The 18,758-nt window shown below is 41.9% G+C and overlaps 1 protein-coding gene across 1 annotated transcript; it reads right to left on the bottom strand.

Moving 5' to 3' along the window:
* Nucleotides 1-2,090: 2,090 nt before the first annotated feature.
* Nucleotides 2,091-9,884, bottom strand: LOC119786086 (ubiquitin-conjugating enzyme E2 variant 1-like). Its single transcript, XM_038289175.1, has 4 exons — nt 9,779-9,884; nt 5,703-5,851; nt 3,851-3,976; nt 2,091-2,273 (listed from the first exon to the last, which is right to left on the bottom strand). The coding sequence occupies exons 1-4, from the start codon at nt 9,795-9,797 to the stop codon at nt 2,127-2,129; spliced, it is 441 nt and encodes a 146-aa protein (XP_038145103.1). The 5' UTR covers nt 9,798-9,884; the 3' UTR covers nt 2,091-2,126.
* Between the last annotated feature and the right edge of the window lie 8,874 nt (nt 9,885-18,758).

Genomic DNA, 18,758 nt, shown 5'->3' with positions numbered 1-18,758 from the left:
CTAAATCCAATTAACATTCAATTCAGTTTATTTCTATAGCTGCAATTCACATCATGTCATCTCAGCTCACTTTATAGAGACAATTCAACCAGATCATCCAGTCAGATTGATTCAATTTTTAATCTAAGGAAAACCAGCTGATTGCATCAACTCATTGACTCTTCAGCAATCCCTCACACTAAGCATGCTTGTAGCGACAGTGGAGAGGAAAAACTCCCTTTTAACAGGAAGAAACCTCCAGCAGAACCAGGCTCAGTGTGAGCGGCCATCTGCTGAGGCCCACTGGGGTTCAAGGAGACAGAAGCAGACATAGAAAAAGGAGCATAGATACAAAAGGCAACTGTCAACCAGCTCCACAGGCGGCCCCGTCCAGGAAACACACAGCCAGGCAGACGAGCTCCGAGCCAGCTCCCATGTCAGAGGATGAAGAGAGCACATCCAGTTAGTCACAGTCAGAGAAACAGGACTACACTGGAAAACAGGCCAAGCTCCAACATCTAGAAACAAAGGTGTTGATGGCAGCAGCACAGCTGATATTTCTCTCAAATCCTCCCTCTTCAAGTTGGCGATCCAACGACCAACCCGTCCGTGGAGGATCAGGAATCAGAAAGGTGGAATAACTCTTTTTTTTCACTTTTACCCGATGTATTCCAGCATCCAGCTGCCATGCACGTGGGCATTGTCAGTTTCACTATAGCTCTGGTGAATTTCAATATTTCCATACATTTCTTTTTTTTACTGATTAACACTAAATTCATTAAATCAACACAAACATATTAGTTTTAAGTATAAATAACGATCCATTGATTATTCCTTGCTGATTGGACTTTTCCATTAATCAGCGGGGGGTCGGTCTGGTTTGGGGACCAGCGGATTTCGTCTCTCTCTGTAGATGAGATTCTGCTGATTCCCACTGGGCCGGTCACAGCAGGGTGCCAAGCGGCCATCTTTAGTCTTTAACAGGCTGATTGTTTGTGCTTTCACTCTTTTTTCTCTGGTTTCACTGATTTTGTTGAATTTAAAGACTTATTTTTAGCTTTCTGATCTTAAAGCTCCAGATGAATTCAGAAAACTCGCTGAAACACATTATTCTCCTGTAATTAGAAACAGAAGCCTGTCTAGGTAGACCTTCAGGTCCGATGGTGTTGCTCGGTAATATTTAGACCATAAGTGAAGCAAAGAGGTGAAACTCATTTATTACAGATTTTCAGCCTGACAGTTGACCCTGGGTTTGGTTTCTCAGATGCTTTGTTTTGTGTTTCAATCATCTCCAAGATGTCGGGAAACTTTTTTTATGCTTCAATATCAAACATTTATGCTGAACAAAAAAAGGACTTAAGGCTGTAAACGTTGACCTTCCACTCAACTTTCCAAACATGCAGCTTCTTCAGCAGTGACTCTTTGATTTCATCTTCCATTTCTGAGAAAAAGCATTTTAGTATTTTTATCAGCTTTACACTCTAATCAGAGTTTAATAGAGAAACTGATATAAACTTTGACAGTTTATTAAGATGAACCACGATCTTTAAAGATCATCAGAGAAAGCAGAATGACAGGAGGTGCAAAGAGACCAGACGACTGTGTGCAAAAGTAATAATGTTTAATTCAAATAAAACCATGCAGCAGGTGACCGTCACCCTGATTAGACCCGTTACAAAATAAACACCCAAAGCCCCAGATGGTCCCTGGTGATCGTTCACCCAATGACAGCGGAGAGAACTCCAAAATAAAAGAAAAGGAAAACCTGGAACCCCGCCGCCTCCCGTTCCCCACTTAGCATGAAGCACTATGAACCATATGGCACAGAATGAAGCTGCCGCTTGTTTCTCTGAGCTGGACATGCAGTAGATCAACAAAGGTCCCCAGAAGTTTAGGAAAAATGCAGTCGACCGAAACGAAGGGTTAAATCATGTGGTCTTTTGGGGGGGTATGATGAGCAGAACGTCTTTAAACATTATCCCAAATCACGCAGATTATCCCAGCCGGTCGGCTGCTCGGCCACAGAACGGCCCCCCCCCCCCACCCCCCCCCCCCCCCCCCCCCCCCCCCCCCCAATGAAGAGGAGGCTGCTGACGGTGCTGGACAGGTGAGGCGGGTGGGGGTGGGGGTGGGGGGGGGGTGGACTGTCAGTTGCTGTACACCTGGCCTTCAGGTGGCTGGGACAGCCGGCTGTTCTCTTTCATCATCATGTGCTGCCTGAGCTCCTGCAGCACCATCTTGATGCTGTAGGAGTTCTTCCACCGCGCCAGCGACGACACGGACTTCAGGTCCACCTGAGGGGAGGAGAGTGACATCACTTTGGAGAGCAGCTTTGCTGTGACACTGAATTCATCTAAGAACAGATTTAAATATTCACACTTCTAAAGACCAAAGTGATCTTTCTATCACCTGAAGAACATCTGCAGGATTAAAGGACAGATGCTGAAAAATTACTTCCTGTTTCATTCAGCTTTAGTCTGATCCACAGGTCTGCCTGCTGCCTGCGTCCTCACTAGAACTAAGCCCAGAGTCCACATCCTCCTTCCCCGGCCCGCCCCGCCCCGCCCCGCCCACGTACGTCCTGCGGAGTACCGGCGCAGTCATGTTAATCAAAGAGCACTGTATGCCAGTGAGGATTCTCAGTCCTCCAGGTCAGTCATACCATGGACAAAGAAGACAGGTGGTTTGAGAGGGGCGTGAAGGAAGCCATCTATGTTAGGAAAGAAAAACCAACCTCAAACAAGATCCGCAATTGCAATCAAACCAAACAGTAAAAAAAAATGTCGAGAAGATCCGGTTAGTCAGAGTAAAATATGGTAACGCTGGATCGGTGACTACAAATTAGAGCATAATTCTTCTATCCTGATAAACCAGGCTAAATGTGAGATTAAATGTGTAATCTAGTCTGGCCCCAAGCGCGACAGGAAGCTGGTGGGGGAGTGGAAACAAACAGCCTGTCGGTAAAACGGAGAATACGTCCACCTTAAAAGTGAATGAGCGTAGAGCCTCTTCCTGCTCACGTTTCAACGAAAACCTAAAGTCTAATCCTTCTAGAACCGATTCCAAAGCTGAGTCTAACCAGATCTGTTCCATAGTTGTTGCCATCTTCCTTGTTTTGCTTCTCCAGCGTCATGCAGCTTTGTCGCCACGCCCTCAAAACGCCGCCCACTATGCATCCAGACCTTCAGAACACATCTCTGCGTTGTGATTGGCCAGCCAGTTCTAGGGCCTGGGGCGTTGATCGAGGCTTAGACCACTCGCAGGCAACAACGATTTTGGCCGCTGGCGGGTGGGGCTACTTTACTAGGCTATAATTCGTCTATATTCCGAAAAACTGAGAGCGTTTAATTAAATGATTGGATGCAAACTGTTGGTACTTCAACAGACCAAGAAGCAGATTTCTCATCTCTATCAAAATATTAAAGTAGTGAGAGCCAAAAGTGCATCAGAACCAAACATGGAGAGGCAGCTTTTAGCTCTTCTGCTCCAATAACCTGGAATAAACCCACAGAAACTGGGAAAGCTCTACACCAGAGTGGCCTTTGATTCTATCCAAACCTTCAGTTTATTGTCCAGTTTTTCTCCTGCTGCCTGCTTCATTATTTCTTTTATGTACAGAACTTTGCTGCACAGAGGATGGTCTGCCCCTCTGAAGCAGTCCTGTGAAGGTGTGAGGTTTCAGAACCAGCCTCTGCTGTACCGTCCGTCCCCGTCCGAGGCTGAAGGTTTGAAGCCTGCTCATACAGGGCTGGAGTTAACCATTGTTGGCTATAAAGGCCTCATATAAGAGAACATAGAACCAAGGGAAGGTGTGTCCTTCTACAACTGGGTGCATTCATAGATTGAAACTTTGTGGCACATGGACACTCACCACACCAGTGGAGCTGCTCACACCGTTCATGTTGATCCTGTTCACAAAGCGGACGACGGGCGGCACCTCTGGGTACCTGGCACCGCAGTCTATCTTCAGGCTGTATATCCTACCTTCATAAACCGTCTGGAACAGAAACGGAGAAAAGACCACTGCATTAATCTCTTCTTCAGCACCAAACTTCTGCATTACAGCCTAAGAAAGGCTAACAAAGAAGCCAAACGACCCCCATTCCAGAGGGGGGGACCCGTTCATCCGTTTCTATTCGCATGTTTTCTAAACTAAAACAAAGCTTTGTTGGGCTGCTGGATAAAACCTGGAACTCAACGCTATTTTTGACATTTTGGATTGAAAAAGCTTCCTGGATGGAAGAGAAACGACTTCAAACAAAGTCCATTGGATTGATTTTGAAAGTTTTTTGGAATTAGTTTTTAATAAACTGATAATCTGCAGAAGTATGACAGAACCTCTGCTTTTAAAGGTGTACTGTTCAAAGAGCTCTGAACGTTTGGATGAAGCTAAATGTTGCCTCACAGAAAACATTTGGTCCATCAGGGTAAAAACATCAGTGTGGGTCCAGAGTCTTCACAGTGCATCAAGTTAAAGCAGCATCGTTTCATTGTACACGGCTGTATGGAGCTTAAAGTCGTAGGGAAGCAGCCGTTCCAACCGTTGCATTTGCGAATTCTCCCGAGTGGCGGAAGGTTCGCAAGCACGTTTGGTTGTGGCCGGTTTCTCTGAAGCATCTTGCTAACCAGTTAGCAACTTAGTGCTAGTAGGTTCCCAATGGGAAATTCCATTGGGACCAAGTAGCACTAAATTGGTGACTTAGAAACGACGCTGTCAAGGAACGCTATGGACAGAGGAAACATGCAAGAGGAGGAGAGTTTAGTGTCGGAGGTCGTGGATGAGTCTCCTCCGTCATCCATTTTTTATTTAGAGGAGGAAAGCGGGGACGAAGATGTTGTGGAAGAGGACGCCAGGGCGGCAGAAGCTTGGTTTGGTGTAGAAGGCTTCCAGCCGTACATGTTTGAGCCCTTGCCTCGCAACGCTGCCAGTTCTGTTAGCTCTACGCCTGCCGAAGACACAGACGTCCATCCCCGTGAACACTGGGACGCAACCCAATGGGAAAGGAAAGGATTCTGATTTCAACCGTTGCGTATATTAGCTGTGACACATGAATCAAGATGCTATGACCGAAAACATGTGATTGACAGATGATTGTTGATATATGATTGGATGAATTTAGGTGTTCAGGCTGACGTAGAACTAACTGGCCTGCAGAAGATAACAGAAAAAACAAGACAGATTTTAAGACAGGATTTTTTTTTTAAATAGAAAGATTTCACCAGTCCATTCTAAACCAGTACTTTTTAAACAAGTAAATGTAAGAGCATATTTCTAATATAGTGGTTACTAGGATACTGGGTCATACAAAAAAAAAAATAAATAAATGAATCACCCGGAGCTAATAAAGATTGCTCCAACCGGAAACTGAACCATGACAGTATTTGCATTTAGAAAAAAAAAAAAAAACAGTCGCTAAATGCAGCTCAATTTGCTTGGAGGGGCTGAATGCTGAGCGTAAATTAGGAGGGAGGAGAAGTTTGCAGTGCAGTCAGGGGCAGTGGAAATCTTCACATACGACAAACAGCATCCAAGCCTGCTACTCCTCTGCTGGAAACCTGAGGAGCGGAACATGCTGAGAGGCCTTTTTCTAACCAACATCTTCAGATGTGACAGCATTACCCAGAAACAGCTCAGAGCGGTTAGAAGCGCTGTCCTACAGGGATCTGTTGGTGGACAGACATCTGAGGACAGCGTCCTCTTTAAGGTCCTGAGTGGAGCTCACCTTTGGGGGGCCGATGATCATGCCATTCCAGTGAGCGAGCCTCATGTCTTCGTCGTCTGCCAGGCCCCAGCTCACCGTGCCGTCTCCGCCGCCTTTCTGCCCTTCTTCCAGTTCCTCCAGCAGCCGAAAGCTGCGAGGAACAACAACACCTTTTACACACAGACAGGGAGAGGTCATTTAAAGGAGCGGCAACACACTGGAGGAAAACTGACAACTCACTCAACCGTCAACAGGATCGCAAGTGGCAGCAATACCCAGAGCCAGAAGTGGCATATGCCATAAAAAAATAAAAATAAACTGCATACAATAGTTTTTTAAAAAAGAGGCATAGGCCAGTCAGCAGATGGGCATAGGCCAGTCAGCAGATGGGCATAGGCCAGTCGGGAACCAGCATACCCCAGAAGGCAAGCGGAATACGCCATTTGGGAACCTGCATTTGCCATTTCTCAACTGGCAGATGCCGGTATTACAGGTGAACTGAATTGACATTAAATGCTATAAATAAGGATTTACACAGAAGCCCGGAGAAGTCGTACTCAACGTTTTATTTTTTTCTTTATTTTTTGTCTTGTTGGGATGACAACATAACATGAGAAAGCAGTTAATAGAGTTAACAGTTATATACTCATTGTCAGGTGGTGGTGGATGATTGGATTGCATGGAATACAGTAGAAATAAATCTTTTTATTAATGAATCTTTAATCTGGACTCATTTTGGGGTTAATGCATCTTATAGCTGTTCCAGGCGTAACACCTGGAGTCATAGATCTGACTGATTATGAATCAGAAGTGGAAATAAATCATCAACGTCGTCTCGTTACCTAAAAGTTAAACACAGGATTATTTCCAGGATCACAAACAGGCTGCAATGACTTCTAAAACCTCTCCTGCTGTTGTGGGATTGAAGGATGGAATCCGTTTTAACTCACACCAACCATCTTGTTATGATGAGAAAACGGCTTTAGTTATCTTTAGTTACTGAGAAAAATTAACTCTTTAAAAAGTATCGGAGGGACACGACCGCTCTCAGCTTCCGTACATTTCATATTTTTTATTTAAAAATCGTTTTTTTTTATGTTTTAGATTGACCTGATTTATTACTTTGTAGTTATATTTACTTTCTTGTATGTCTTCATTAAAGGTATAGGGGAGGATCTTTTATTGTAGGCCATCCTACGTGCTCGTCCCGTTACACATTCTCACTGCGATTCTTTGAAAATGGCCGAGGGTCGGAGGAGAAAAAGGGTCTGCGAAGTGTATGAGAAGAAAAGAAAGGCCTCAGAGGCAGATATATCCTGCCTGCCTCTCCTGGCAGATGGGATATATCTGCTTGGAGAGTTCTCCTCGCAAAGCATTATGGGATATGATGTCATAGGAGGAATTACGTGACCAACGCAGCAAAAAGTAGTGATCATCTGTCTGAACGGTCAGTTAACTGAGTTCACTGTAAAGTCCACTATATAGTCCCCCGCTGTATGTGGAGCAGTAAGCCAGTATGAGCCATTACAACCGCACATTTTAAACAGCGCGTGCACGGGGAGAAATATTCTCATGCGTGCAATTTTTTTTCTTAAAGTGGAGTCTTTTAAAAAAAATCCTCCACAAGACCGTTACTGGTTTGTGAAATCATGCTTGTGAGGATTCTCTGTCATCCAGGTCATAGTCAAAAAAACGATCCACTGGGCCTTGTTTTTGAGTTTTAGGACGTCTCTCTTCCATCCAGGAAGCTTTTTCAATTCCAAATGTCAGAAATAGCGTTTAGTTCCAGGTTTTATACAGGAGCCCAACAAAGCCTGGTTTTAGTTTAGAAAACATGCAAATAGAAACGGATGAACGGGCCCCCCCCTTTGGAATGGGGGTGGTTTGGCTTCTTTGTTAGCCTGCAATGCCCCATACCTGTCTATGTCTCTGAAAGGGGGGGTGTTAAAGGGAATTGTTGGCCTGGCTGAACAGGCGAGGTCTTCTGTTCCCCTGTTTGGGGTTGTGATGATGGGGGGAAGGAATCAACTCTATCGCTGCATTGTAGGTTTTTGAAAGCTTCTGTTTAAGGTTGTTTTTTCTTTCTTAAAGGAATAGTACACCCAAAACATGATTAGCCTTCATTTTCTACTCACCCCCATGCTGAACAACACTCTGGAGTACTTTTTTGATATCTCAAATGCATCTGGAGATCTGGGAGGCTTCTTGCTGTCTGCTGACATTCAAATAATGGAGGTCTATGGCACCCGAGGCAGAAAGGTCCATAAAAGTCCACAAAAAACGTGTCAATATTCCTCCATACTGCTCGTCCAATGTATTCCAAGTGTCCTGAGTGGGTAGCGTCCATAATTTACTCGAAACGAAGTCATTTAGAATGTTTTTAGAGCATAAACAGTAGTGTATAGGATTTCCTGAAAGCGCGTTCACGAGTCTACGGAAACCGCAGCAGACCAAACCAGATGAAAGTGCGCATTCAGCTCGGCAAAGAACTCATACTCTTCCTCAACACTGAAGTCCTCAGACATTTTTCTTTCGTTGCTTCTTTCTTTGCACAGGTAGACAGCACATTTCTTCTTCTACGCTTGCATTATCGGCAGAGCAGACGCTGAATGCGCACTTTCATCTGGTTTGGTCTGCCGCGGTTTCCGTAGACTCGTGAACGCGCTTTTAGGAAATCCTATACACTACTGTTTATGCTCTAAAAACATTCTAAATGACTTCGTTTCGAGTAAATTATGGACGCTACCCACTCAGGACACTTGGAATACATTGGAAGAGCAGTATGGAGGAATATTGACATGTTTTTTGTGGACTTTTATGGACCTTTCTGTCTCGGGCGCCATAGACCTCCATTATTTGAATGTCAGCAGACAGCAAGAAGCCTCCCAGATCTCCAGATGCATTTGAGATATCAAAAAAGTACTCCAGAGTGTTGTTCAGCATGGGGGTGAGTAGAAAATGAAGGCTAATCATGTTTTGGGTGTACTTTTCCTTTAACATAACAGGCTTCCTTCACGCCCCTCTCAAACCACATATTTCCTTTGTCTAAAATGTGAACATTCTGATCCTCAAAATAATGTCCTTTGTCCTCTCGTTTGTGCTATTATATATATATATATATTTTTACAATAAATCAGTTACTATTAGTTAAGAAGTACTTCAGTGGCCCCTACACAAGTAATAGTTTTGCTACTGGGTAAGCTTACTGTAGTAAAAATATTTTAAACTAGTGTTGCTTCCAGTTCAGTCCACGGTTCACCATGAAAGCACAGCCTGGTTGGAGCAGCAGGATCACAGTCTGCTGGGAATTCAGCCTTTTCTCTTTATAAACTCTTTCCTAACCAGAGATCCTAGATAATCTGACTGGTTTGCATGGCTATTATTACCTTCTTCCTTGTTGGACCAGTTGTTAAACAGCCAAGCTCTTCCTGCTCTGAACAGCTCCGCTCATGACTCGGTGCTCCCCCTGCTGGCGGGATGGAGGAACTTCCACACTATTTGTTTATTAAATCAAGCAGCGACCAAACAGACCAGGCTGATACCGAGGAACAAGGGCTCAGCATTTATAAACACGCATTGCCGAAACTTCTCTTACTTTAATACATCTTTATTAATTAACAGCTTCTCTCACTGAGGTTCAAGATTTCATTATATATTATTTATAATTATTTATAAATGGTCAAAGTGGGAGAAATGTCTTGAGCAGGAAGATAGAAAACATTATTAGAGTTGAAAACAGAAAGATAAAGTTTTAAACCGTTTTCTTGGGGAATGCTATAGGTCTGGTCTGTTATAATATAATAATAAGGATTGCGATGCAGATCATCAATAATCAGAAACACAGGAGGCCCACCCTGACCGGAACAGTTAGCAGTATCAGCTGCTGTGTCGCGCGGCCAGCCGACCTGCTAGCTAGCTAGCCTTGGTGGCAGACTTCATTCAGCCCGAATCAACATCTCATTTACCGGCAGTTAGACTCTAATAAAGCCGGTAACCGAATCACAGCTGATCGGAACGCCTTCCGACATGATCCCTGTGGGGAAATCATCTATCAACACGCTAGAAAAACTGTCCGAGAAGATAGAAACAATGATTACCTGCAGCAGAGGACGCCATGTTGTCACTGCGCTGTCTGTTACGCGCACGTCTGACGCTCGTTCGCGATTACGCAGGCCTCCAGTGAACCAATAGCAGGTGAGCTGCCAGAAGGGAAGGGTCCCGCAGAGCAGGAGCTGCGTGAAGCTGACACCCCACCCACGTCAAAAAAACAACGTTACTGCAGATTTGTGCAGAAAAAAATATTGTTTGTGCTATTTTTGTTGAAGAGATATTAAAGATTATTTTTTAGGTCATCCAGAGGTCACCATCCCCCCATTAAACTCCAATTTGAACCAAAGTGGTCTCCTTTTTTAGTGCTTCGTTTGTGCAGTTAAAACGGTCATTTGTGCTATTTTAGTTTTTAAGATATAATCATTTTAATTTTTGGCTATCTTAAAAAGTAAAGCAGCACAAATGACCGTTTTAACTGCACAAATCAGCACAAACGAAGTACTAAAAAATGAGACCACTTTGGTTCAAATCGGAGCTTGATGGGGGGATGGTGACATCATCAGCCAAAAATTAAAATTATTATATCTTAAAAACAAAAATAGCACAAATGACCGTTTTAACTGCACAAACGAAGCACTAAAAAAGGAGACCACTTTGGTTCAAATTGGAGTTTAATGGGGGGATGGTGACCTCTGGATGACCTAAAAAATAATCTTTAATATCTCTTAAACAAAAGTAGCACAAACAATATTTTTTTCTGCACAAATCTGCACTAACGTTGCACTAACCATTCAGTCTATTTGCAGAGTTTTTTGACGTGGGTGGGGTGTCAGCTTCACGCAGCTCTCGGATGTTTCTCCGCTCGCTCGACTCTCAGTGACCATGGAAATATTTCATATGTATGTGATTGTTTTCAAAAAATAAAATGCATGTAGAAAAATTTGAATTTCAACTGCAGTTATAGTGATTCTTGTTTACCTTCCAAAACTCACACTACCTTTGCAGATCAGCAGTATTTCTTTCTATAAAGACACGATATAAGGAGGTAGGTAATACTTCTTACTTACTTTGAAAAACAAACAAACCATGGTTATTTTGTGTTAAGTTATTATGCTCCTACCTTAGTTGGCTTTATTTGAGGTCTTTTGGGGTTGTAACGGAGTCGGAGGAGTTAACTACACCTGTGTAGAGCCTAATTTCTCTGTAAATCTGACAGTAACTGCAGATCAATGTCAATCACTTTTTAGAGAGTTATATTGGATATTTCATTTAAATGATTGTTATTTCAATCTTATTCTTAGTAATATTGTTTTTTTAATATATAATAAACTTCTTCCTCTGTATTTTATGCCATCCCCTCACCTCATAGCTGCCAGGAGCACATATCATGTCCCTGTTCAAATAGGGATCTGTGTAGATCACGCATAACTCACCCACTCAATGGCACATTCGCTTTCTGTTCTTTTTTTCATATTTTTTGCATAAGCCTTTTATCATCACTTATGTTGATTCCCTTTAGACCAGACTTTTAGTGTTTTTAGGGACATTAAATGATTGCTAGACAATTCTGTAAATGTTCTTGAAAGTTTCTCTTAAAGTAACAGATCTCTGTATGCCGACTTTATATAGGAAGTATCGAAGAAACATTTCAACAACATCACACTTTCTAGGAGATCCAGAAATGGAGAACTATCTGAGAGGGAAGAAGAGTAACAAGACAGGTCTCAGTTCCAATGTATTCTCCCAAGATACATTGCCACACAATGAGTGGAGACAGAGTTAACCTGCAAATTAAGCTGTTCTTTAAGCAAAGGCACTAATTCACCTCTCTCCTCTTTTTAAAAGGTGCCCAGAAGGTCCAAATGAACTATTGCAGAGAGAGAAAAGAAAAGCTAAAGGTAATTTTAACACTCTTGAATGTAAAGACCAGAAAATAAATCCAATATTGGACAAACAATGCTGGAATTGCATGTGAAAAATTAATTAGTTTGTATTCCGGTGGAAGTATGATGCAAAAATGCAACCTCAACTGACTGTAACTTTCAAAGAGGCTTAAAGGAATAGTACACCCAAAACATGATTAGCCTTCATTTTCTACTCCCCCCCATGCTGAAGAACACTCTGGAGTACTTTTTTGATATCTCAAATGCATCTGGAGATCTGGGAGGCTTCTTGCTGTCTGCTGACATTCAAATAATGGAGGTCTATGGCGCCCGAGGCAGAAAGGTCCATAAAAGTCCACAAAAAACGTGTCAATATTCCTCCGTACTGCTCGTCCAATGTATTCCAAGTGTCCTGAGTGGGTAGCGTCCATAATTTACTCGAAACGAAGTCATTTAGAATGTTTTTAGAGCATAAACAGTAGTGTATAGGATTTCCTAAAAGCGCGCGCCTGCGCGTTCACGACGCTACGGAAACCGCGGCAGACCAAGCCAGATGAAAGTGCGCATTCAGCGTCTGCTCTGCCGATAATGCAAGCGTAGAAGAAGAAATGTGCTGTTTACCTGTGCAAAGAAAGAAACAACGAAAGAAAAATGTCTGAGGACTTCAGTGTTGAGGAAGAGCATGAGTTCTTTGCCGAGCTGAATGCGCACTTTCATCTGGTTTGGTCTGCCGCGGTTTCCGTAGACTCGTGAACGCGCTTTCAGGAAATCCTATACACTACTGTTTATGCTCTAAAAACATTCTAAATGACTTCGTTTCGAGTAAATTATGGACGCTACCCACTCAGGACGCTTGGAATACATTGGACGAGCAGTATGGAGGAATATTGACACGTTTTTTGTGGACTTTTATGGACCTTTCTGCCTCGGGCGCCATAGACCTCCATTATTTGAATGTCAGCAGACAGCAAGAAGCCTCCCAGATCTCCAGATGCATTTGAGATATCAAAAAAGTACTCCAGAGTGTTCTTCAGCATGGGGGTGAGTAGAAAATGAAGGCTAATCATGTTTTGTGCCTTTAAGTAAAAAAAAATAAATATTGCCTTTATTGTATTTCATAAAAAGAACTGCAGTTACAAAAAGAGATTTTAATTGACACTGAAACCTTTATACCCATGCCATTGAATCATGCATAAAGGAATATATACTTTGTTTAGCTATATAATTATATAACTTCAGATTTACTCAGGCTTATAGAAGCTATTTTATGCAGTTATTCAGAAGACCTTCATGCAGCAGCAACTTGATGAAATTATTTTCTCCATAACCTTAGTAGGCTTTGACATGTGTGGATGCATTTTGCATTCGGCCCTGCTGTAAAACAGCTTTAATTTTCACACAAGAAAGAGAAAACAAATGTGACTCCTGTTTGTTTGTAAAGGTCATGAAGTCATCAATTTAACACATTAAAGAATCACAATATTTTTACATGCATCAAAGCATATGTCCCAAACCTTGATCTTTTTACATTGGTCTGATCAATTATAATCTTGGACTAAGTGTCATGTTGGGTTTTGGATTCAAAACCATATGCAGAACACAACCAGCAGGCAGGGAAAAAGTTCAAAGTTTTAAGGAAGAGAGCATAACAAAAACAGGTCAGGTGGATAATCTGGTCCAGGGGCTGGTCACGACTGGATTCACTGGTCAGAGGTTTGTGCTGAGTGGCAGAAAGGGGAACCAGGGGGGTCCAGAGGCAGACGGCAGGCAGAGGGCTGAGGTTGGGTTCTCCAGGGTTCTACTGAAATCAGGCAGACCGATTTCCAACAGAGAAAACTCTTCAGGGGGGTTTCTGGTTTCAGGCAGGTTCAACCTGAGAAGCAGAGAAGACAAAAAGGATCAGGTTCATGTTTTTGTAGTCAGGAGAAAAGACAGGCAGGTTGGCTCAGGGTTTGCTGTACCGTGACTGACTAACACTCTGGCACTGGAGTGTGGTCCTCAGCCCACTTAAATGCTGGTCTCCTGATGAGCAGATGAAGAACAGCTGGTGAAGTCAGCTCCAGCCTCAGGAGATCCAGTACGCCCTCTGGTGGAGAAAGGTAGACAGACCCCCAGATCCCAACAGTAACACAACCCCTCAGGAAGGGATCCTTGGCGCCCTCTGGTGGGCAAGCCTCAGGATCCCAACACTAAGCTGTTTTAATTTTCTTATGTTTTCTGAATGCATTTATTATATAAAAGGTGGAAAAAACTTAAGGAGTGAAAATTACTGTAAAATTGGTTTGAAAGTGTTTGTTTCCAAATCTATCTCAATTCTGCACATCTTTGCCTTTTCCGCTTTGTCAGATTTACATGCAATTGCATCTACGCTGTCATTCCTATGTCTCCAGGCGGTAGTAGCAATGTTAGAGAATAAAACGACCAACCTTGTGGATGACATCACTCTGCTGGAAATTAAAGTGTCTGCTAGGCAAATTAGCTATGACGATTGGCTTATAAAAGAGAAGCCAACTCAGCTACAAGGAAAAAGGTATTTGAAGGCAGGTATCAAAAAATTTGTTTTGATATCTGATGACCAACTTAACATCATGTTTTAAGATTTGCTGTGAATCTGATTGCTGTTTTTCATCAACAGAATTGGAAATGCTGCCAAGTCCAAACAAGAGAGCAGTGATGCTTTAGATAAGTTGCTAAGAGAAACAAGTGCAATGAGTAACAAGTAAACTATTTATCTATTTTAGATTTTATCAAGCACTGCTTATTCTGCAGGTGCATGCTTTCCTATGTGACTCTAATGCCGCTGTCTCTTCTTTGAAGTGAATTCAAAGAGAGTAAGGATGAACTGAGAAGACATATGGGTTATGCCGATCAGTTGTTCAAGCTAGCACCAACATGGCAGGCAGTGAAAGAAGCTGAATACCTGAAAGCTAAAGACCCTCAGATGGAAACCAACACCACACCTGAAGAAATTGCAGACAGCAAATGTAAGACATCATTGGTCTTTTTTAAATTAAGAATTAATCTAATCCCTTCAAATCTTACAAATATTTTATGGATCCCCCCCCCCCAAAAAAAAAAAAAATGGTTTTCTTTGATAGTTTAAAGTTAGCGCACTAACCAAAAACTCATTTATTAGTTAATCATGTACAACAATGTAGGAGGACTAATAAAGAATTTATGCTCTTTTGGGAACTTTTTTATGTTTTGTAAGGAAGAGTTTCTCTCTGAAGTATCTAGGAATCTTCAATGCAATCAAAAAACAACTGCTTAACCCATTTGATGGATAAATTATGTTGATGAATAGGTTCATATGAAAAATAATCAAATCATACACTCACCGGCCACTTTATTAGGTACACCTGTTCAACTACTCGTTAACACTTAATTTCTAAGCAGCCAATCACATGGCGGCAACTCAGTGCATTTAGGCATGTAGACATGGTCAAGACAATCTCCTGCAGTTCAAAGCGAGCATCAGTATGGGGAAGAAAGGTGATTTGAGTGACTTTGAACGTGGCATGATTGTTGGTGCCAGAAGGGCTGGTCTGAGTATTTCAGAAACTGCTGATCTACTGGGATTTTCACGCACAACCATCTCTAGGGTTTACAGAGAATGGTCCGAAAAAGAAAAAACATCCAGTGAGCGGCAGTTCTGTGGGCGAAAATGTCTTGTTGATGCCAGAGGTCAGAGGAGAATGGCCAGACTGGTTGGAGCTGATAGAAGGGCAACAGTGACTCAAATAACCACCCGTTACAACCAAGGTGGGCAGAAGAGCTTCTCTGAACGCACAGTACGTGGAACTTTGAGGCAGATGGGCTACAGCAGCAGAAGACCACACCGGGGGCCACTCCTTTCAGCTAAGAACAGGAAACTGAGGCTACAATTTGCACAAGCTCATGGAAATTGGACAAAAGAAGATTGGAAAAACGTTGCCTGGTCTGATGAGTCTCGATTTCGGATGGTAGGGTCAGAATTTGGCGTCTACAGCATGAAAGCATGGATCCATCCTGCCTTGTATCAACGGTTCAGGCTGGCGGTGGTGGTGTCATGGTGTGGGGAATATTTTCTTGGCACTCTTTGGGCCCCTTGGTACCAATTGAGCATCGTTGCAACGCCACAGCCTACCTGAGTATTGTTGCTGACCATGTCCATCCCTTTATGACCACAATGTACCCAACTTCTGATGGCTACTTTCAGCAGGATAATGCGCCATGTCATAAAGCTGGAATCATCTCAGACTGGTTTCTTGAACATGACAATGAGTTCACTGTACTCAAATGGCCTCCACGGTCACCAGATCTCAATCCAATAGAGCATCTTTGGGATGTGGTGGAACGGGAGATTCGCATCATGGATGTGCAGCCGACAAATCTGCGGCAACTGTGTGATGCCATCATGTCAATATGGACCAAACTCCCTGAGGAATGCTTCCAGCACCTTGTTGAATCTATGCCACCATGAATTGAGGCAGTTCTGAAGGCAAAAGGGGGTCCAACCCGTTACTAGCATGGGGTACCTAATAAAGTGGCTGATGAGTGTAAATATGTGTGTACATTTATTAGCAAAAGCCGCATCAAAAATCTGGTCTATCTTCAGTGATTGTTTTGGGGGTGGGGTGTTTAAATGTAGATCTTCATTCATTTTTTTGTTGGGTAATTGACCTTAAACTAGTTTAGGCAGCCTAAAATATTCAGAGCTCCCCTTTTTTTCATCCCTGTGGGTCAGTGACTGCTCCTGTCATTAGTTTATAGGAAGGAACATTGATTGGCCTTGCTGTTAAATATCAAACAGCTTTTTCTCATTTTGCATTGTCAAGTTAGAAAAAACAACAAATAACATTCTTAAAACTGCACTGAAGTAATGAATTACTTTTTTAAAGCTTTAAATTAAAAAATCTCCTGTTTATAAGTACAAAGGCTTAAGATAGAAATTTCACAAAGAAAACATTTTCTTGGGGTATACCTGAACTGGTTTTCAAAGGTCAAATGTTTTGATTTGAAAAAGATTTTCCTATATAGAATACAAACTCCAAACAAGTTTTGTTTGGAGACACACTGAAAAGAGTAAAAAACAGAAAGGATAGTGCCAGAAAATAGGAATATGTTATAACTGGCAGACCATCATTAAATGCTAACATTAAGCACTTCATTTGTTTTTGTTAAGTTGAATAAAAAAAATGAATGAAGTTTAAATTGATTCCAAAGAATCATACTTTTCCTTTATGAACAAATATTAAATATGATTTTTCATAAATGCCCTTTCACAAATCTAAGCTAGAATCACAAATCATAGTATCATAGGATTGAAATTTAGGTTCATAGCACAAAATGTCCTTAAGCAGTAATACATTGGATGCTAATGCAGGTGTTGGGACAGCTTTAAAGTCCGATCCAGATGGAACGCTGCCTTTGGAGTGTGACTTGCCCATCCTACAGAGTCAGAAACTGTAAGAAAACACTGACACTTCTAAATGTGTCAGTGATTAATCTCTGGGAGCAACCAATGAACAAAAAGTATCCCAAAATCGGTTCAATGACTCCTTCTGGAGATCGTTAAAAAAAACAAAGTTAAGATCGATTGCCCACCAGGCCTCACTGGCCTCCATCAATGTTTACTTTTAATAATTCAATAATACAGAAGAGACTGGGTAAAAATTACATTTGATGATTCATGGAACCACGAGGAAAATGGGTAACTTTTCTTTTTGTTACATCCAACGTAAAACAAGCAGCTATTTTAATTAGGGGCATGTCCTTCATTCTGGCTGGTTGGCGTTCATCCGACCTTCTCTATCAATATCTACCTCCACTGAGGTCTCTCGGTGCTTTAAAATGTTCTTTTACATTTAGTAGTGCTATGTCGTGTGTAGTTAAAACAAGTTTGTATTTTAAAACCGGACATTGTCAATAATCAAAAAACTATTTTGACAGTGGCTGCTTAAGAAATCAAGAATCAAGAACAGTTTGAGTAACTTTTTTATTAAATATGCAAATCTTATATAAGGGGAAGAAAAACAGATTTAATATTAATATAATATAATAATACAATAGATAAGATAGCTCTGTTTGTTCATGTTTGACATGATCTGTTTGAATCTTGTCTGTTCTGTAAGGAAATGGGATCTTTAAAATCTTGGACAAATGAATTGCAAGATGTATTTGCTCACATGTATGTGTGAAGAACAGAGGCTGGAACAAAATACAACCAAGAAAGGTCAGTGACGTTAGAGCATAGTTTATTCAGCAGCGTGCTTTGTGAACAGGGCTTGAGTCTGAGAGGAGCCAGCAGGCTGCAGGCCGATAGGCAGACAGTTTATGAGGAGATTTCCTGGGTTTATGATCCAAAGGAAGGCAGATCGAGAGGTCCAGAAGCAGAACAGAAAGGATATCCAGACAGGCTGACAGAGTCAGAACAGGATCAATTATGCTCAATATCAGAAACAGAACGGGGCAGTTAACAGACGGGCAAACAAGTAATTTAGATGACGCTGGATTAATCTTACCGGGTTAGCACAAGATAATCTGGCCCTGACGTCTGGTGTTATGGTGATTATATAGTGATGGAACCAGGTGAAGCTGGTGAAAGCTGATTGAGGGACGGGCGGAGCTGAGCAGGTGTATGGAAGGAGGGATCAGCCCAGCATCAGTGCAGAGATCATTACAGTATGGGCAGTGCACTGATGGCACAGTCATGTACGAATGGCACTTATGTAAATTCATAATAAATAAACAAATAAAACAAAATCAGTACTGGCTGAAATCAGAATCAACAGGTTCAATTTTTTTAGAGTTCTGATCTTCAAAAAAAAAACCTGCAATCGTTGTGAACATCATGGTAAAACTAAAACATGGAAATGGTAGTGTGATGGTCAGTTATTGTTTCACACAGGATCTGTTTTTTTAGGCATGTTAGCTTAAAAGCTTTTATATATTTGCTTGGGTCATCGTCATCTAATAATGGCATATATTTGATCAAATGAAACAATATGTGTGCCAAAAAAAAAATGGAAATGTGTAACAGAGTACATATTTTTCACAGCTTTGTTTACAATTGTCAAACATTTTTAGATCCAAAATAACTCATATAATTCTGTTCTTCTCTACAGGATGTCAGCTTTACGACTGTGGCTAGGAGGGTGACAGA

The sequence above is a fragment of the Cyprinodon tularosa genome, unplaced genomic scaffold, assembly GCF_016077235.1.
Source record: "Cyprinodon tularosa strain WSP-4 unplaced genomic scaffold, ASM1607723v1 ctg264, whole genome shotgun sequence".
Lineage (NCBI taxonomy): Eukaryota > Metazoa > Chordata > Actinopteri > Cyprinodontiformes > Cyprinodontidae > Cyprinodon > Cyprinodon tularosa.
The sequence above is the reverse complement of the archived record's forward strand: the minus strand, read 5'-3'. Positions and strand labels throughout refer to the sequence as shown.

Excerpts from the sequence above, each read along its gene's own strand:
- LOC119786086 (XM_038289175.1), bottom strand. Across the intron at positions 3,977-5,702 it reads TGATCATCGGCCCCCCAAAG|ACGGTTTATGAAGGTAGGAT; the intron begins GTGAGCTCCACT and ends TTTCTGTTCCAG. Across the intron at positions 2,274-3,850 it reads TGAGCAGCTCCACTGGTGTG|GTGGACCTGAAGTCCGTGTC; the intron begins GTGAGTGTCCAT and ends TCCTCCCCTCAG.